The 21,146-nt window shown below is 41.8% G+C and overlaps 2 protein-coding genes across 2 annotated transcripts in view; both read left to right on the forward strand.

Annotated features, from left to right (window-relative positions):
* Positions 1-21,146, forward strand: part of imp3 (IMP U3 small nucleolar ribonucleoprotein 3) — a 109,480-nt gene that overhangs the window by 52,728 nt on the left and 35,606 nt on the right. The window lies entirely within an intron of this gene.
* LOC308093572 (uncharacterized protein) overlaps positions 197-21,146 on the forward strand; it is a gene marked incomplete at its 5' end in the record, with an annotated part of 94,722 nt that continues 73,772 nt past the window's right edge. The window contains 18 exons of the mRNA XM_080439905.1: positions 197-269; positions 4,017-4,183; positions 4,307-4,377; positions 4,981-5,146; positions 6,087-6,224; positions 6,588-6,765; positions 8,689-8,831; positions 9,948-10,051; positions 11,401-11,566; positions 12,377-12,562; positions 13,354-13,506; positions 14,381-14,525; positions 16,162-16,320; positions 17,191-17,309; positions 17,421-17,624; positions 18,414-18,572; positions 19,356-19,540; positions 20,041-20,223. Of these exons, the coding sequence (XP_080296031.1) occupies positions 197-269; positions 4,017-4,183; positions 4,307-4,377; positions 4,981-5,146; positions 6,087-6,224; positions 6,588-6,765; positions 8,689-8,831; positions 9,948-10,051; positions 11,401-11,566; positions 12,377-12,562; positions 13,354-13,506; positions 14,381-14,525; positions 16,162-16,320; positions 17,191-17,309; positions 17,421-17,624; positions 18,414-18,572; positions 19,356-19,540; positions 20,041-20,223 (2,699 nt within the window). The remainder of the gene's footprint in view (positions 270-4,016; positions 4,184-4,306; positions 4,378-4,980; positions 5,147-6,086; positions 6,225-6,587; positions 6,766-8,688; positions 8,832-9,947; positions 10,052-11,400; positions 11,567-12,376; positions 12,563-13,353; positions 13,507-14,380; positions 14,526-16,161; positions 16,321-17,190; positions 17,310-17,420; positions 17,625-18,413; positions 18,573-19,355; positions 19,541-20,040; positions 20,224-21,146) is intronic.

Here is a 21,146-nt window from a genome sequence, read left to right on the forward strand (position 1 = left end):
GCCCTTTACCATATTTGCGTTGTTAGAATGTTTAAAAAAAAAAAAAAATCCGAGCAGATGTATGTGAGCTTGTAGCTCGGCTATTTTCAATGTATACGGCCTAGTGCTAGTTGCTCCTTTTGGGCTTGTTTTCCTAGACTGGGTTGCTTGTTTCTCTTGCGAAATCTGGCAACATTGAGCATTGGGTTCATTCATGATGGGGGGAGGAAGAGAAGAGAAGAGAATACACAATCAGTGGTCTGGTGGAAGAGAAGAAGTAGGCTACTCAGGTATCTTTACTAAGATGTAACAATACCGCCATGTACATGTAGAAACACACTGTTACAAGTGAAAGCCCTACATTAAAAATGTGAGTAAAAGTATAGGCATACACGCATTGCGTATCAAAATATAGCCTACTTGCAGTATAGTAGACTATTATTAGGTAGACTACTCATGTGAGGAATTTCGGTAGTCATTACTATATGGATAGCCCTGAAACATGACTGTCATACAAGCGTCATGTGAACCATGGCTACTATATGGATAGCTATCATTGTTATATGGCTGACTGTGCTCTGTGTTGTAATGTCAGTTTTTGTGAAATGATAGGCCTATCTGCCTCTTGGCCTGTTCATTCTTGAATAAGAGTCTTCAGCCTTTTTTAACTGGTTAAATAAAGGTTATAAAAGGGTGACAAAATGTGGGCCATGAATTTCCCCCAAACTATGTCTGAGGAATATATCAATAACATGTTTCAGCAGCACCAGGAATTAGCCAACACGCTGCTGAAGCAGGTCCGGCCTCCCCATTTCACGACCATGGGGCCATGTGGGCCGCATGCAGTGTTGGAAAAAGTACTCAAATGTTTTACTTAAGTACATTTTGATACCAATACTTTTGTACTTTTACTCAAGTACATTTTGAACACCAGACTTTCACTTGTAACAGAGTACTTCTACATTGCAGTATTGATACTTTTACTTAAAGTATCAAAAGTAAAAGTACTCATTGTGCAAAATGTCCCATTTCAAGTTTTCAAATGTTTACAAATCTTTTGAAAATAGCAGATACAAGCTCACAATGCGTCGCATCGCGAAATTTCATGTAGTGGAGTAGAAGTAAAAGTATTGAAAATTGAAAATACTCCAGTAAAGTAAAAATACCTCAAGATTGTACTTATAAGTGCAGTACTTGAGTAAATGTACTTAGTTACTTTACACCATGGTCGCATGTGGGTCGTGACTCGGCCCATGGCGATATTTCCTTATCGCGATGCTGATAAAGACATTCACAGTGCTGGAAAAAGGTTTTACTTTACTTAAGTAAAAGTACCAATTCTGCAATGTAGAAATACAGCTGTTACAAGTAAAAGTCCGGAATTCAAAATTGACTTGAAATTGAAAAGTGCAAAAGTAGAAAGTACTCATTATGCAGAATGTCCCATTTGGCCATTTCACAAGTTTTCAAACGTATAAAATGTACAAAAATCTTGTATTTTTGTACAGATTTGGCAATAGCAGATCTACACGCTCACAATGTGTAGCTATTTTGAGGCATTGTGAGCTTAGATAGGCTATTTTCAAATGCTGGGTTGAAGTGGTTAATGTATGATTTATAATAATAATCAAAATCTACAAAGTAACTAGTAAATTAAGTTTTCTAATAATTGTAGTGGAGTAAAAAGTACAATTTGCCTCTGAGTGGAGTAGAAGTAAAAGTATTGAAAACTGGAAACCAGAAGGCCGGAATCTAAAAAGAAGAGGCTACTGAATTAGTAATGGGTTAATAATTACACGTTCTAATTAGAAATGCATTAATCACCACTTTAATTGTGCAGCTGGTAAAGGTGGGGCTGATTTGAATGCAGCTGGATAGATTAACCTATAATATTATATCATAATTTATCTTAATGTAGGCCTATGTAAAAGTAACTATAAGCTGTCAAATAATTGTAGCTGAGTAAAAAGTAGCTACGATATTTGCCTCTGAGATGATAATAGTGGAGTAAAAGTATCAAAAGTGGAAACACTCAAGTAATGTAAAAGTACCATGAATTTGCAGGGAAGTACACTCTTTGTTATGACTACATATTGCATTATGAATAACCATCATAAACCAAGATAATGACCAAATCAGTTTTTCACTAATCAAAGAGACATGCCTGGACACTAGGTGTCTCTCTTTGCTCATGCTCACGTATTCCAACAGCATACTTTGTTCTTGTGCTCTCACTGTTGATGGTGAAGTTTATGAATGGACTTGTTTAAGGGCCTCTTAAGGTTGTATGCCATTCAGTATTTGACTATGGTCATTAACGTCAAATGTGTGTGTGTGTGTGTGTGTGTGTGTGTGTGTGTGTGTGTGTGTGTGTGTGTGTGTGTGTGTGTGTGTGTGTGTGTGTGTGTGTGTGTGTGTGTGTGTGTGTGTGTGCGCGCGCGTGCGTGCGTCAAAGTGGTCATTAATGTCAAATGATTGTTTGTGCGTGTGTGCGTGCATGCATGTATGTGTGGGGCCTCTATGTGCCCCCAAAACCAATGTCTTATGGAAGTTTGTCATGCAAGACTGTTGTCTGCGTGAAAGACTGAACATCAGGCTGCTTACAAACAGTTGGTGATTTGTGCAATAATCTCTCAAGACAAATTCTGCTAACAGCTGAGTCTGTCAGCACCACTGCCTTAAACATGTAGTGTTGTTAGTAGGAGTAAACACGGACAGAAGTACTCGGGAGGAAGTGGACTAAGAAAGGGGAGGAACCAAACCGATTTCCTGTTTCTACACAAAAAAGGAGGTGGTGCCTCCAGAGGCAAAACAAAGTGGGAAAACTTTTTCCCCCTTTTTTTTAACCGAACGGGCTCCCAGATTGTTTTTGCAATAACGTGGAACTCCCAAACCATGTGTGGGTTTTTTGTGTGTTCTTTCAGAGGTTCCCTGTTCAAGTAATAGAGAGAGGGGGGGTATTCTATTTGAGAACCTCCTTTTAGTGGGGGTCCAGTGTTGTGTCTAGTGATTGGCCCAGTGTGTTTGTAGCTACAGCCCGAAAAGTATTTCCTGATTGGATGCTGTGAGCAGTATGGGTCACACTGGTGGAAGTCCACACACAAGCATGGTCATTCACTTGCTGTGAACAGAGCCCGGTTTTCACCACCAGTTCCTCACATGTTGGAGGAGACATCCTGAAGGCAGCCAGTGCTGCAGTAACTCAGGGCTAGCCATGGCCAAGTCCTTGTTATTACTTCATTTTGCATGTCTTTCATTTGCATTTCTTCGTGTACATGGTAAGTTTTCAGTGGTTTCTTAGTGTACATAACGTTACACAGTAAAATCCGGAGCGTCAATTTAACTCTGAGACTGTACAAATGTAACCAAATGGACCCTTGTGGGTCCATTTGGTTCCATTTGTACAGTCTCAGAGTGTACAATTTGAACACTGAGGATATTATGGCTACTTGTTCATGCAACAGGCTGCATTGACTCAACTGAGTAGAATTGTGATGTGGCTGTGAGCGTTCAGTTCAAACCTTTCACGTGCGATTTGAACGTTTTCCCCCGGATTTTGTGAAGATTTCTGAACTTGTGTTTCCATGTAGTAAGTGATTGCTTTCAGGTGGAACCTCATCTTTGTGATTCCAGTTGTGCCGGTGAGAGCTGCATGATTATTACACTATTGCATGTTTTGTGACAATGAGAAATGTCATTGGAAATGTCAAATGTCATGCAAATTACATTTGATTTAAGCCTTAAATATAGTATAAGTATATCGTCTCTGTCGGGACCGGGTGGACACCTCATATGTCCGTAACTGTTGCTTTTCAGGATTCAAATTCAAAAACAGCAAAAGTAGCAGATCTACAAGTTCGAAACGTTATGAGCTTGTGGATCTGCTAGTTTTGATGCTTTTGTGTGACGCTGTAGTATGATCAAGTAGGGCATGCATTTTTTGAAAAAACACAAAAAGTTAGAATATGGGGATAGGAGGACGATTTACAGCGTGCGCATTTTCTCTGATTGCTCTCTACATCCATTCACGTCCATAGAATTACCTTACCCTGAGCTCTCCTATCAGAGAGGGGTGAGATACACATACAGGTACAGCAGTACAATAGCCACGACTCTTCAAGGCTCTAACTCTGGTCGCAATGGACTGGCTCTGGACTGTGTGATTGACATCGACGTGATCTCCAAGTGTCATTTAATGATGCAGGTCAGTGTTTTGAGCAAAATTGTTACACAACTCGGGTAAAACATGAAATGATTGTTTTATGGGTAACTTGGTTGTGAATACGAAACGTACAAAATGTGATGAGCTTGTATGTTTACTCTCTAGATTAGGAATCCCCAGATAAAGCGTCTCTCCCCCCAGAAGGAACATTCAGTGCAGCGCTTGAAGAGTTTGAGGTAATGCTGTGTTATTATAAATCATGTATATATATAGTTTCTGTCGGGCAAACCTGTCCAAAACTGTTAGTTTTCAGGAAATAGAAAAAAAGAACCTGTGTTCCAATGGATCCAATGTAGCTATTATTTAGTCACAAGCTCTTGTTAATACTTTACATTGGTTAAATATTAATAAAACGCCCACACACACTTAACCACTTTTACTTTTACTTTCACAAAAATCAAGAATTGCGACGCATTGGAAGCTTGTAGATCTGCTATTCTTGCTACCTTTGTGTGACACAGTAGTACGACGAAGTAGGGAATTCATTTAAGAAAAAAGAATGAAAGTTGAAATATGGAGATATGAGTTTTCTGCCCGATAGCAATGATGTAGTAGTATGTTTGTGTGTGTATTTTCTTTATTCTCTATCCCTTCAGTGTTGTGCATGCTGTTGTCTATTCCAGGCCTTGTCCTGTGTTATATGTGTAAGCACAAAGCATTTTGAAACGCTATCAACCGTTGTCCTATGAATGTGATACTCTGTTCGGACAACTTCCCCACGGTCTGGGGTCTTGTCTTGACGGGGGTCGGGGGGGTCATCTGGTGTTTTTGTTTCCCAGGGAGGCGCTGGAGAGGACGTGCCTCAAGTTCTCCCTGCAGGGGGGAAAGGTCACGGCCCTTTGTCCACAGGAGGGGGAGCAGGTGTGGGCCCTCAACGTCAAGAGGGCAGTACTGAGCATGCTCCAGACGTCCCACACGTCTGCCCAACAGGAAGTAACAGAAGAGGTGAGGGAGGGTGGCTGTGGGGGAATGACTCATAGTTGAATAATCAATAAATTGATCAGTTTGGTCCAGTCCAGTGGTTGCCAACATTTCTGGATGGGAGCCGCCCTTCTTATACATCTGACAAGAGCTGAGAGCCCCCCACATGTAATAATGTGTGTGCACGGCATGCACACACTACTTCTCATATGACAAATGGCAAAACGTGTTGCAATGTGGCGCATTCGTGAGCTTGTAGATCGGCTATTTTGCTATCTTTGAACCTAAAATGTTTTTTTTTTGACAATATAACCGCCCAAAAGAGGGACGCTAGGTTGAAAGTGGATAAAGGCAAGTTATGCTTTTGTTGTTATGTTTAAAATGTTGTGCTACTTCCAAAGAGACAACCAACCCCCACCCGTCATCTTTGGTGCACCCCCAAGGCGGGCCCAGACCACAGGTTGGAAAACACTGGTCTAGTCAACCAAGACTTTGATTCGTCGTTTTTATGCTTATCTCTTGTAAACACTAACAATTCCACTATTCTATAGCTTTCATTAGCCAGTAGCCATTGTGAGATCAACATTATGTTGAATGTTAAATTCTCAACCTCACAAACCTGAACAGGCTGGTCTCTGTTTGATTGTATGTATGCATGTGGCAAATGATTAAATTAACTAATCGATTCATCGACAAATTCCTATGACTATTTGTCAACTAAAAATGTCTTTAGTCGAGGACAGCCCTATCATTCTGATGAAAGTGTAAAACTAAAGACCATAAGTAAGTATCATCTAAAAAAAACTCAGTTGAGGCAGAGAGCCATGTGAAAGGGAGAGTGGGTCTGTTGTACATACCACTAGCACTCCAATCTCTGCGGCAGTTTAAGATAAGATGGATGCCCCCCGCATCATGCGGTGTGTGCACGGGGTAAATAGCTCACGCTGTCTCTCTTCCTCCTCAGACTGATGTGTACGGGACCTGCATGAGCAGGTACGAGAGGCGAGGACCCCTGCTGTTGAAGACACGGGACCTCAAACAATGTCAACAGCGCAGACTGGATGACTTCTGGCCCCATTCGACGCTTCTTACTGAAGACGCTGTGAGCACAACCACCCTTTTTCTTTTTCTTTTATAAAACAATGCAAGTTAGAATACAGATTCCGTCAACTATACAGGAAAAGGACCGTACCGCTTAATCATTCAACCATGAACCCTACTAGTGTTCCTATTCTTGGAGGATCATCAGGCGAAAATGAAAAATCAGACGCGTTGTGAGCTTGCAGATTGGCTAGTTTTTGGCTAATGTTCCACACAGAATAGGGATGCTAGGGTTAAAGTGGTTAATCTAAATCTACCATAGTGTAGATAATGTACAAGCTCACAACACATTGCTGCAGTCAATTCTATTATATTTGTTATGAACGCGTTATGACAGGATCCTGGCTGTCTCTGTTGTGCCCAGACAGTGGAGTCAAAGATCCAGTGTGCTCAGCGCCATGGGACTGCCGTCATGGAGGAGGTCAACTGTACAGAAGCTGTCTCCATCGTAACGCTGTCCGGGGCAACGGGAGTGATGAAGACACAAACAGTGTCTTCGCTGGTCCTGCTCAGAGCTCAGACAGGGACGCCTCCAGGACTAGGTCAGTGCTAGTACTATTAGGCATTGCCAGACTAATATCACTGCGTAGATATTTGTCTGGAATCTCTGCGTGGAACCTGCATTTCCAAGGGGCGAATTCCCCCCAAAATGCCTCTGGTGAGGCCCCATATTTGCATACTGGGCCCTGATTGGTGCCCCACAACGTCGGGGGCAGGGAAATTGCAGAGGGCCATTAATTTCTTTGCACTGGCAGATTCGTCTGGTTTCCAGACGAACCTGGCTGACCTGGCTAGCTCAGTGCGCTGATGGTGTGTGCCTTAACCTGGCATGAGGAACTCTAATATCGTTGCTGTCGGGCAGAAACCTCTTATCTCCATATTAAAACCTTTTGCGTCATTTCGAGCTTGTAGATCTGTATACTTTTGCTATTTTTGCATTTGAATCCTGAAAAGTAACAGTTTTGGACATATATGAGGTTTCCACCCAACAGAGACAATATCTAATTTATACGTCATCATATGACTGGGTCGCTCACCAAAACTATCAGATTTTCACCACCAAAATGTGGGTTGAAAATCGGTCAGAGTGACAAGATAGCACAGTAGAAAGTAATAAATTAGGCTATAGGCTATGATGAATTATAATAGTGAATTATAATTATAATTAGGTAGAGTAGCTAGTTTCATGTTATGCCATATAGGCATTACATCTGCATTGTTTAGTCTCTCTACTCTTCCCTTGAGACATAGATCCCGGTGTCCAGTAGGACATCTACTGGTTGAAAGTCAATAAAGTTATCTGAAGCAGACAGGCCAGTGGATTGCACACTAGATGCTCCGCCATCTTTATTGTGGTTCGAACATCATTGCATGTAATCATTGCTCTCTGTCAGGAGAGCGATAACAGACATAAAACGTATGGATTGTAGCTTTAAAACCTCTCACTCCCCACAGTATGTAGTGCCGTATCCAACCAACGAATCATTAAAACCACAGCCATGTTGCACTTTACACTGTAAAGTATACAGTATTATCTTAAATGCCCATTCAGAGTACCACCCAGTGGTGTTTTGGAGTGTTTGACGTTAAAGCTGCAATCCGTACGTTTCGTGACAAGGGTTTCCCACCTCGGAGACCACCGCTCATTCAGAGGCAATTTCCGATTGACCATGCAGGGGAGATATTGCGCGTATGAGCTTCAGGCAGTACTCCCCGTCAACCAGTAGGTCTCCTACCCGACACCAGGGTCTAAATTCCTCAATAACCTGTAAGCTGCTTGTATGACGTTCCGCATAGTAGTGTATATTTGTGTCTCTTTTCTTAAATGTCATCATGATTTGAGTGCGTGGGGATCTCATTTTAAATAAGCCATCGTGCTTTTATGAGCGATTCAGTTTAGAGGACCTTGTATTGTAAATTGTACTTCCATGTACTGTTTCCATGTCTTTCTAAATAAAGTGTTCAATCAATCAATGGAAGAGTAGAGAGACCACCTCCAACCACTGCAGATATACTAGGGGTTTAACATACTCTACCAGGCATACAGTGTGGTTAAAGATATCATTTTATTCATTAACCCTTTAAGACCGGGAATGCATGTGTGTCATTTTAAGATTTCTTTAGCTATTCAAAAATAGCAGATTTAGCTATAAAAAAAAATAGCGCGGCGCATGAGCTTGTAGATCTGCTATTTTTTGGGGGAAAAAACACATATATATATTTTTTTAAAGCGAACATTTGTAACTCTACTTCTTTGCTCCCTGGAACAAAATATCTTTCAAAAAATGTTCGCTTTCAAATTTTCACGATTTTTCAAAAATAGCAGATCTACAAGCTATGAGCTTGTATATCTGCTATTTTTGAATAGCCAAAGAAATCTAAGGTGCCACAGACTTGGATTGAATGGGTTAAAATAAGTTCCATATTGCAGCTGTAATGACACTTCCTTTCCTTGCGGTCGTCAGATTCTCTAGGTCCAGGTAAAGCCACAGGCCTGCAGTTTGAGGAGGACGGAAGCGCAGGGCCCGTCAGAGGCAGGGGCTCCACGCCTCAGCAGGCTGGCCAAACAGTCCGGATGTTATGTGGTCTCAGCTCAGACCAGCAGCAGGTAGGACTCAATCCTTTTACATTGTAAATCATCAAGTCTTTGATAAAGTTACATTACAAGGTTGTCAGAATGGGGTAGCAGCCTGGGGGTGCCACAATTGGAAAGGAGAAAATGAAAAAATAATTAAAAAAAATCATGAAAATATTGAAAACCTTTAATTTAAACTCAAATTCAGTTCATTAAATTATTATGCTGGTTTATAAAAAAAATGAAGAAAATAGACGATCTACAAGCTCACAACGTGTCGCATTGTGACGTGCTGTGAGCTTGTAGATCGGCTATTTTCTCTATCTTCCTTTAAAAAAAAAGAAGGCATTTCGCAATGGGGCGGCACTACAACTTGGGGGGTCCCCCAAGCCGACTATAAGATTAGGATGTCAGACATCAAACGAATAACAAACCTTTGAGTTTCTCATGCCTATAGGAGCTATAGGCTAAACACACCCACAGTGTTAGAAGGGCTTTCTTTAAGTAGTCCGTCTCCTGCCAGACAGACGTTGGCCTGTGTGTGTTTGTATGTTGCAGTTTCACTTCCCTTGTGGCCTCGCTGTGTCCGAGCCAACGCTTTTAATTCCTCCCTCACACAGGAGTTTAGTCAAACCCAATCTGGCAAACATCATTAAAGTCTGTTTATTTAGGGGAAGTGTGAAAGGGCCCAATCTGGCAACCCGTCAAACCCAGAACCCCCTACTGGGAGTAGGGCCTACTCCCTTTGATCGGTTAAAGCCTGATTTATACCTCGTCATACGACGGTGTTGTACAGAGAAGTATAAATTAAGGCCAGCGGTCCGGGCACCTATAGGCTGAATCCTGATCCCGGCGACTGTCACTCACCATCTCTCTCTCCCCATTTCTTGTCAATCTACTGTATACTATCAATAAAGGCAGAAAAAGCCAAAACAATATCTAGAAAAAATATAAATTAAGAACTACGCTTTGGAGTTCAGATGATTGATGGGCTGAATGACTCTGTTCGCAGATGTATGTTGAGTTGTTTAGTTCACATGCTTTCTATTTGGCAGACAGTTTGATTGATTGAACAGAGAGATGCTGTCTTGATGTCTACATTTGGATGTTGTTATGATCCATGCCTGTATGTGTCTGATCTGTTCACAGACGTCACAACAGTTTCTTCATCTAGCCTTCCAGCTGAGAGATCTGTCCCTTTCCCAGCTCAACACTCTGTGGCAAGAGGCCTCTTTTAAGTGTCGCAATGACTGGTCAGTGTTCTCTCTCTCTCTCTCTCTCGCTCTCTCTCTCTCTCTCTCTCGCTCTCTCTCCCCCCCCCCCCCCCCCCTCCTTTAAGCCTAAGTTATACTTGGTTGTGTGCCGGTGTCGTGCTCTGTAAACAGTAGATCTACAAACTCTGTAGAGTTTGGGGGGGGGGGGGGGGGGGGGTTTCATACCAAATGGCCAGTCCGCCTCTGGCCGTCGGGCAGAAACCAGCTATCTCCAAATTCCAAAATGTCATATGTATATGTTTTCGTTTTATGTATCTCTATCCGTCCTAAGTGGAACTGGTTCGATGACATGTTTCTCCACTGTGTCACACCATAAATGATTTACCTTGCACTGGGCTGGGCTAAATGCATTAAATTCTGCTTGTTCGGAGATGCTTGTTTATGGGTTGTAATGAGAAAAGTACACAGCCTCTGGCCAAGTCTCTGCACAAAGAGCGGTCTGTATGTGGGACAGTGGCCAACTTCATTTGAAATTCCTCTGTGACACACACATGACCTATATGATGAGGCCAGTTGAAGATGGTGTCCTCTCCCCAGCCCTTAGACGTGCTGTATGTCAGTAACACTGCTACTCACTAAACCACACCTGTCTGTATGTGTATCTGTACTGCCATGACAGCTGAATCTCCCCAGTAGGATTAATAAAGGTCTATCTCTATCTTTTTGACTGCAACGGAGCCAAGTATATGTGAAACCATGTGTCTTTTACACATAAAGGCATGCCATTAATGTAACAAACCATATCACCACATTAGGAATCCATAATTGCTGTTGCAACATCACATCCCAGTATTCCCTGTTAACCACTTACCGTAAGCCCTATTTTATACTTGAAGTAAGGCATTCACGAATAGTGATTTTTAGCATTCGAATTATTCGACCTATAAGTATTCGAATATTCGATTAATCGATTTGATTATTATTATTATTATTTTTTTAATGGCATTGACGACTCGACTCAAGGAATGCGAGTTGACGTCACACCAGAGCTCACAGCTGCGTGTCTGCTGTAGAAAAGCCACTAAAACAAAAACAAAAACTTTTTTAATATTATCTTTTTATAGAATAATCGACTTTGATGTACAGTCGTCGCATAGTGGTTTGATAGTCGAATATTCGAATATTCGATTATTCTGTTAATGCCCTAACTTGAAGAAATGTTTGGGAAAATAGCCGATCTGCAAGCTCACAACACGTTGCGTTGCAAAACATTGTGAGCTTGTAGATTGTCTATTTAAGCTATTTCTTAAAGTTTTTGAACATTTTTGGAAAATGTTTGCAGTGAAGTGGTTAATGCCTCTGTATCTCACCGTCTTTTGTGGAGACAGGCAGCCTCTGTTGGATGCACTACCAGCCTGCGGTTCAGAGAACTGCGTCCTACTGCTGTGTGATCTGATCCAGAACAGGGACATAGAACCGGACCAGGCCCATTCCTACCTCACCACCTTCGCCCTGATCCCCCATCCGTCTCCTCGGATCATCCACTCCATCAACGTAAGGATGATCGTTGATTCCTTGCTATTTCAGATCTCCATTTTGTGTCGAATCTATAAAAATAAAAATAAACGGCAAATGCTGGAAAAATCTCAAACTTTGTTTAAAACAATAATCTATTAATGCTGTTGAAAAATATAAGATGAAAGCCCGACTTTATTTGTCGTACAACTAAGTATAAATCTATTAGAAGTGGACTGAGTTAACTGATGAGCTCAGAAAAGCTTCTGAGAGAAAGTCATGATAGTCATTCCTCCGTTGGTTGTATACAGTTAGAGAAATTCCTACGTGTACAATGTGTTTTCTGCATAGTTTGCCATTGTGTGCATATTATGTATTTTGCCAGCCTAAAAGACTGCTTCAGAATACCTATCAGTATTATACTTTAGCACGAGGGTTCCCAAACTTTTCAGGCCGTGACCCCCCAAAAGAATCGTAAGGCATTGTAGGCATTACATCTAGTTTGACTTGGTTCCACAGATACATTTTGTTGTGAAAATAGCCAAATTACAAGCTTGTAGATCGACTATGTTCACAATGTTTTCCTCTTTCTTTCGTAATATTTGACAATTTGGCCAATTTGGTATTAAAACGGAAAATGTGCAGATACCCTGTATACACATGTTGGTTTGTTTACTGTTGAGTGAGAAAACAATGTTGCACATTAAGCTAATAATCGTGGGGACCCCCAAAATAATTTGGGGACCCCCCAGTTTTGGAACCAATGCTTTTTGATAACATTTTCCAGCTGTGAGAAAGTATGTATAACTTAATGTATTTGCAAAATATTAATGCATGTCTATATTTTAGGCTTTGTTGGAGATCCCAGAGGTGCGGTCCAAGGCTCTGCTGGCCGGCTCCTCGCTGGTCTACCAGCTGTGTCGCGGGTCTGAGTCCCCCTGCGGTCACCTCCCTCAGGTGCAGACCTTCACGCGAGTGCTGAAGGACATCCTGGGTGAAGGCTGTGAGGGACAGGATCCAACGAGGGTGTCAGAGGTACAGTACAGTAGGTTACAGATCAAATATCATCATGTTGTTGGGTTCGATGAATTGAATACACAGGGCTTTTCTGGGTTATCCTTTTAACATTCTTTTGTATAAATCTGTGTCTGTGTCGCCGTGCCTTTTTTTTTGTGCAAACTGTTAATAAAGTATTCAATCAATCAAATCAAAGCGACAATGTGGGAACCCATTTGTTTTTGCCTGTAGGGGCACCCGCTCCTTTTTTATGTAGAAACAGGAACTCGGTTTGGCTCCTCCCCTTTCTTAACCCACTTCCGCCCGGGTGCTTCTGTGTTTATTCCTACTAACAACAACATTACATGTTTAGGGCAGTGGTGCTGACAGATTCTGCTATTACCGTCTTGAGAGATAAGGTATAGCGATGATGGTAATCGTTTTGATTAGGTTAGCGATGATGGCAATCGTTTTCTGAGCTCAGCTGTACAAAGTGTTGATGATGATGACATTGGGTCGTAGCATGATCATCTTTTAACCCTTTAAGACAGGGAACGCATCTGTGTCATTCTAGACATGAGCTTGTAGATCTGCTATTTTTGAAAAAGCTTGAAAATGTGTGCAAATCTTTGAATATATATATACCTGTATGTTTTAAAGCGAACATTTTTGACTGTGCTTCTGGGGGTCCCTGGAGCAACATATTTTGAGATGGGGTTCCACGGCCAAATATCATTTTAGGGGTCCTTGACATGGAAACGTTGGAGCACCACTAATATAGCAACATACGTTTTTTCTAAAAACTGTTACTGTTACGATCTCCCACACAGCTGTTCCATGCATTGAAGTCAGTGGGAAACACTGGGCCGGCGGCAGTGTCCCTCGTCCCTCTGCTACATCGCTGCGCTCTGGGACACTCATCCACGATGGAGTTGAGACTCGCTGCTATTCAAGCCTTCAGACGCATCCCTTGTTCTGCTGATGTGAGTACCTATAGGCTGCCATGGCTAGAGACAGCTTTCACACAAATCACAATACATGCATTCTTTAAAGATGTAACTTTCGTCTTCTACCCCGAATTTGAACCCCGATTTCCTGCGCAAGCGCTGACATTTTTACCATTGAGCTAAAAGAGCATGCCCGCTTCCTCAGGGGATAAATTGAATCTTGACCATCAGGTAAAAAATTGTGTCAGATCCTGTGTCTAGGTGAGATATGACCTTTGACACAATCTAAATGTCTCAATAGAAGAGCAGGGAGACACAATACAACCACCCCAATTGTACAAATTATATTATATTACTACTATAAGAGATTGAACAAAATTACATTTCATTCATTAAAAAAGAAGAAGAGTGAGATTTAGGGGGTTTAAAACATTTTTTTTTAATACTGAGAAATATAGGTGACTAGTTTTTAGATTTAGTCAGAATTAGTTTATAAATCATGGACATCTAAAGTAAAGCTTCGACTAGAAATTCCTGCAACTGTTCCTAAAGGAGCCTTTTTTTACCATTGAATCAGTATAACAAGATAGATGAGACTTCATATCGTCTCTGTCGGGTGGAAACAGATCTACAACCTCGAAACGTGTCGCTTTGCTCCTAGTTTCGAGCTTGTGGATCTGCTACTTTTGATGGTTTTTGTGTGACGCTGTAGTATGATCAAGTAGGGCGTTAATCTACGAAAAGAAAAACACAAAAAAGTTAGAATATGGAGATAAGAGGTTTCCGCCCGACATGTGTGTCTCATGGAAGCTCTAATTGGTTCATGATGAACCGTGGCTGAGGTTAGGAGGTGAGGCGGTGTCTGACGGACAGACACAGTGACTGACGGGCGGTTTCCTTCCCTTCCCAGAGGTCCTTGCTGTTGCAGCTGTACCGCTCGTCCCAGGAGGACCCGGAGGTCAGGATCGGCGCATACCAGCAGCTCATCCGCTGTCCCGACCCGCACACGCTCCAGACGGTGAAGATGACCCTGAGAAACGAGACCTCCAGCCAAGGTGTGACTCAGTGTCTGTCTGTCTCATTGTGGCTGAGGGAGATGTATGGCAGTGGTTCTTAAAGTTGAGGCCCAGGGGTCCTTGGGGGGGGTGGTGGGGGCAAAGTTCCAGGGGGTCCCCAGCTAAAGTAGTTAAAATCGTGTCACAATAATTGTAACCACTTTATCCAATTGTATGTTGGCTATCTATTCAAAAATAGAAGATCTACAAGCTCACAGCTGTACATCTGCTATTTTTGAAATTTTGTGAAGAAAAAAAAATCATACACATTTTGAATTTTTAAACACAAATCTTCTCTTTTGAGGGTCCCTGGCACAAAACATTTTCAGATGGGGCCATATATAAATCAATTGAGGGGTCCTTGACATGAAAAGGTTTCAGAACCACTGATGTATGGAACATGTTAGTTGTTAGTTATTTGTTTTTATTGTAAAAGTAAAATCCTGAGCGTTTTTTAAAAAGCAGGTTTTTACTGTGTAGTCACTGTATTTATTGATTGCTGATATGACAAAGAATCTTTGATGCGGTTCAATGAAACTGACAGGGGAGTGCAGAGGACATATATTGAGTACTGTACTATATACAGTAGATCAGTGGTTCCCAAACGGTGTGCCAAGCACGCTGGTGTGCTGTGACACAAGTCCAGGTATACCTAGGGATTTTGTGACAACCACACATTAATGCAATATATACAACTATACAAAACGTTAAAGCTGCACTATGTAACTTTCCTCTTCTACCCCGGATTTGAACCTGGTTTCCTGCACAAGTGCTGACATTTTTACCATTTGAGCTAATAGAGCCGGCCTGCTTGCTCAGGGGATAAATGTAATCTTGACCATCAGGTGAAAATTCGTGTCAGATCCTGTGTCTAGGTGAGACATGACCTTTGACACGATCTAAATGTCTCAATAGAAGAGCAGGGAGACACCATACAGATTGGACAAAATTACATTTTATTCATTTAAAAAAAGTTATATAGTGGCGCTTTAAGTAATCATCTTTTTAATTTACTACATCAGTACTCTGTGCGCACTCGTTTAATTCACTTTGGGCAATTATGATTATTATGATGATTATTATCTTCCAGAAATATTAAAATAGTGAAAATAGCTAATCTATAAGCTCACAATGTGTCATGATGCTATGCATTCTAAGCTTGTAGATTGGTTATTTTCGCTATGAAGAGATTTTTTCCTTGATAGTTGGATTTGCCCAATTGTTGTGCCATGTGCAGTAGATACAACTTAATGCTAAATGTAAGCATGATTCTGAGCTTATGTTCTAACATACATTATTGTTATGCCTAATTTATAGTATACATTGTATGCATTGTTAGTATTCGTTGTTAGCTTGTAAATCAGTTCTTCGTCTCTGTTGGGTGGAAACCTCATATGCCCAAAACTGTTACTTTTCAGGATTCAAATTCAAAAGTAGCAGATCTCAAAACGCGTCGCTTCGCACCGCGTTTCGAGCTTGTGGATCTGCTACTTTTTATGCTTTTGTGTGACGCTGTAGTATGATCAAGTAGGGCGTTAATTTACGAAAAAACACAAAAAGTATAAATAATATGGAGAGGTTTCTGCCCAACCGCACCGTCTTATTGACATCTACTCTATACTGCCGGCGTTCCCAGTGGGCTCGTATGTGTGGAGTCACCTGACCAGCATCCTGAGGAGCGAGGACCCCTCCAAACAGGCCCTGCTGGAGTCGCTGCCTGATGACATCATCAGCAGAGACTTTGAGTCGGAAGTTTGGAAACACTCCTCATACGCAGACTATACTGTTGGAACAGGTAACGGCAGGTTCACAACACAGTCAACCCTATACAACCTTATACTGTGTGTGTGTGTGTGTGTGTGTGTGTGTGTGTGTGTGTGCGTGTGCGTGTGTATGCGTGCGCATGTACAGTGTTATAATAGCTTTGTGATGACCCCATGAGAATAGTAAAATCAGACCCTTATGAGGACATTATTCTGGTCGCCATAAGGGAAATCATTATTTTAACAGCTAAAAAAAGAGTTAGGGTTACAGCTATGAAGAGATCCAGGTCACGGTTAGGATTAGGCTTGTAGTAGGTTTAGGGTGAGGGATTAACCACATTAACCCTGGCATCCCTATTTTGGGCTATTTTTCGCAATTCGTCGTACAATATAGGGCTTAAAGGTTCTATGACATTCATTTTCACTTTCTTTATGTTTTTTTGGAGCAGAGGCGATGATTGACAGGCAAAATCCCTCACCAGCGACACCCGCAGGCAAAGATTTATTTTTTCATTGCAGTTGAAAAGGCTTTAGAAATGTGAGAGAAAAACACCTGCCATGGATCAATGGAGTGGAATTTTTTGTTAAAACTTTCTATACACGTTTGAAGGACCATGACAAAGACTTTTAATGTGTGGTAAAACTGAACGTCATGAAACTTTTAAGTGGTTATGCTATGGTTATTGTGGGTTTTAGGGTAAGTCATAGGGATTTTGAGGTTAGGGTTATGTAGAAATTGCATTTGAATGAAAAATAGCTTTTGATGTTCCCATGATAGTAAGACAAGCGTACGTTTGTGTGTGTGTGTGTGTGTGTGTGTGTGTGTGTGTTGTGTGTGTGTGTGCGTGCGTGTGTGCGTGCACGCGTGTGCGTGTGTGCATGCGTGTGTGCCTATGGTGCAGGTATGGGAATCGCAAACCTGGAAGGATCTTTGGTTTTCTCCCCCAAGTCTTTCGTACCAAGATCTGCCGTGGCCAACCTGACTGTGTATTTCCACGGTAGAACCTTCAACCTTCTAGAAGTGAGCAGAATATCAGATTGTATTTAGACCGGTAAAAGAACATTAAATGCCAAAGCACTATTACAACACACGACCATGTGAAACTATGTGAATCCTGCTTTTCCAAATTAGGTGGACCTTCGTGTTGAAAATGTTGAGCCACTTTTGAAGAACATATTCGGTCAGGAGTCACACTCTGCTGATGGAGAGGAGCCCACCACCACTGGAAATGGAAAACACAAAGAGAGGAGGAGGAGGAGGAAAACAGAGGATGGTGCAGAAAAAGAAGAGTGTTCATCCAGCATCTACAGTTATCTGAACCAAGCCAGAGCCATGGTGAGCAAGGAGAATAGAATTCAGATCTGTCCATAATATCGTTGAAACTTTAACTTTAACTTTTTGTGTTTTTTCATAAATTAATGCCCTACTTGATCATACTACTAAGACAAGTAGATCTGCTACTTTTGCATTGAATTAGAATCCTGAAAAGTCACAGTTTTGGACGATATAGATATCTTCTGCATGTATAATACAAGTTTGAGGTACTTTTACATTACTTCATTGTTTCCATTTTTTAAATACTTAATCATATAATTTATATTCACACACATAGTAACATAGATTGCTATGTGTTAAGCTACCCAGAAGCACATAAAGTCATTGCAATCAGCCCCACCTTTACCATGCATTTGTGCATTACTAATTGCAATCCAATAATATGATTGTGAAATAGGCCATTCTGCATAATGACCACTTTTATGTCTGGTACTGTAAGTATATTTTTACACCAATTATTTTGTACTGTTACTCAAGCAAAAAATAATAATACAGGACTTTTACTAGTTATATCGTCTCTGTCGGGTGGTCCAAAACTGTTACTTTTCAGGATTCTACAGCCAACCGCAAAAGTAGCAGATCTACAAGCTCAAAAGGCTTTGTGCCGCATTTCGAGCTTGCGAATCTGCTATTTCGATGCTTTTGTGACACTGTAGTATGATCAAGTAGGGGCATTAATGATTAATTTACGAAAGAACACAAAAAGTAAAAGTAAGCCCGTCAGCGACAAGTATTTCTACATTATGGTATTATTACTTTTTTACTTAGTACCTGTGATATTTTCCCCAGTTTTCAGGGAGGAGGAGGATGGAGGAAGACAGGCCCAGGTGTTGGGTCAGTGTGAAGGTCTTTGGTAACGAGCTCAGCGTGTTCACCTGTGATGACCTGTACGCTCAACTGAACCAACTGTCTCTGACCATGGCTGGACTGGCCGTCCGACTGCTCAAGGTATCGGTGTGGGTGGAGGTGCTCACTTTGTCCAACATGTCAACTGGCATTCACAGTGGGGTCGGGGGGGGGGTCACCCAGAGGAGCTTAACCACTTAAACCCCATATGGGTAACCGTAATACTAGTGTCTGTTCTGTTTTCTGTTATTGTGGGGAAAGCTTTCGCTGTAGATAGCCGATCGACAAGCTCACAATGCGACTCAACGCGTCGCATTGTGAGCTTGTCGATCGGCTACTTTCTATTTTCAGCGAAAGCTTTCCCCACAATACTGGTGCTGGGGTTTAAGTGGTTAAGGCAGTGATTTTCAATCTTTTTTTTCGCCAACCTTTTTTTTCAACCTTTTTCATTTCAAGGTGTGATATGTGTATTAGGTCACTTTTCAGAAAACTCTTTAGAACAGTGGTTTAGAAGAACAGTCATCCTTAATATATATAAATAGTAGATATACAAGCTCACAGCGTGCCATTTCGTGCCACGCTGCGAGTTTGTACATCTGCTATTTTTGAACATTTTTGAAAAATGTTGAAAGTGTTTGAGTAATTATTTTACTAAAATCTTCTCTTCTGGGGAGGGAGGGGGGGGTCCCTGTCACAAAACAAAATCAGATGGGGGTCCGCGGCTATGTATATATATATAGCAATTTGGGGGTCCTTGGCACGAAAAAGTTTGAAAACTACTGATTTAGAAGACATTTGTAGAATCGGCCTCAAGGTCTTAATGGGTCAAGCATTACTTCTCGTCTCTGTGTGTGTGTGTGTGTCTTTTCGGTCTCTTTCCTCCAGGGTCAGGAGGTGGAGTTAAACCACAGGGCGGTGGTGATGACAGAGGAGCTGGTGTTGCCGTCTCTGTCTGGTCTGCCCATCAGAATAGCCGTCAACATGACCTCCCTGCTGTCACTGCGACTGAAGGGCAACGCAAACTACAGGGACATGACTCACTTCTTACTGGCAGGCTATGTCAAGCCCAGGTATGTTGTCTTCTGAATACTAAACACCATCTTTGTATTCAGGATCCAGTTATATACATCGTTGGTTCTCAAAGTGTGGCCCGGGGACCCCCAGGGGTCCTTTGGGGGGCGTACCAGACGGGGTCCCCAGTGAAATTAGTTAATGAAGCGTCACAATCATTTTAACCCCTTTATCCATATTTTATACTTTGGCGGTGCCGCGCTATGAGCTTGTAGATCTGCTATTTTTGAGAAATCTTGAAAATGTGTGCAAATCTTTAAACCTTTTTTTGAAAAAGGCGAACATTTTTAGCACAAATCTTTGCTTCTGGGGGTCCCTGGCACAACACATTTTCAGGTGGGGCTCCGCGGCCACATACATATGAATTTGGGGGTCCTTGGTCACGAAAAAGTTTGAGAACCACTGGTCTAGTACATATGAATTTGGGTGTCCTTGAACTACTGCACTAGAACGGTGTGACCACCACTCATCACCATAATGTGCCCCGTCGTCGTCACAGTGCTTACGTGGGCCTGTCGGCCAGGATGGGAGTGGACGGCGCTCTGGGCCAGGCCGCCGTGGAGTGGCGCTCGGAGCTGAGGAGCGCGTCCAGCCTGGACGGCAGCCTCCTGCTGCAGGAGGCGCAGGAGCTCAGGGTCACCCTGAACACACCCGAGGAGCTCGTGGACGTCGTCTCTCTCAGGTTCTGTTTTATCTCTGTCGCTGTCGGGAGGCCAGAAACCTCTTATCTCCAGATTCTAACTTTTTGTGTTTTTTTTCCCCCTGTAAATTATTTCTGAAAAGTAACAGTGTTGGACATCTCCCAGGTTCCATTTTAACCGTTTAAGACCAGGAGAAGCATCATTTTTAGATTTGACCTAAAAAGTATTATTTTACACTTTGGGTTAGGGTTAGTTTGGCTATTAAAAAATAGCAGATATACAAGCTCATAGCGCTCATAACAACCATTTGTAACTAAAATCTCTGCTTCTGGGGGTCCCTGGAACAAAATATTTTGAGATGGGGGTCCGCGGCCAAATACATATACATTTTGGGGTCCTTGACATGAAAAAGATTGAGCACCACTGACATAGTAACATATTTTTTTTCAAAAAACTGTTTGTAGAATCGGCCTCAGGTTTTAATGGGTTAAATAATAAATTAACGCCCTACTTGATCATAACAGTTTTGGACATATGAGGTTTCTTTCCACCCGACTGTTTTTTTCCCGTAAATTAACGCCCCGACTTGATCATACTACGGTGTCACACAAAAACACCAAAAATAGCAGATCCACAAGCTCGAATTGAGCATGTAGATCTGCTCCTTTTGCTATTTTTGAATTTGAATCCTGAAAAGTAACAGTTTTGGACATAATGAGGTTTCCACCCGACAGAGACATGACAATCAACACATGATGCACCGTCGTGACAAACTCCTGTACTAGTCTATTCAGGAGGTTACACTAGAACGTTACACATTACACTGTACTAGGCTGAAGGAGAGACCGTTAATTAAAGGCCCAATGCGCAAATTGTTTTGAGCGTGCCATTTATGGTTGTCGTTCACATACAAGATAGTTTCCTTGGTAGATGGAAAAATACGCTATTTTGAGCTCTCCTATCC

This window comes from Gymnoscopelus braueri, assembly GCF_963280865.1.
Source record: "Gymnoscopelus braueri genome assembly, chromosome: 10".
Lineage (NCBI taxonomy): Eukaryota > Metazoa > Chordata > Actinopteri > Myctophiformes > Myctophidae > Gymnoscopelus > Gymnoscopelus braueri.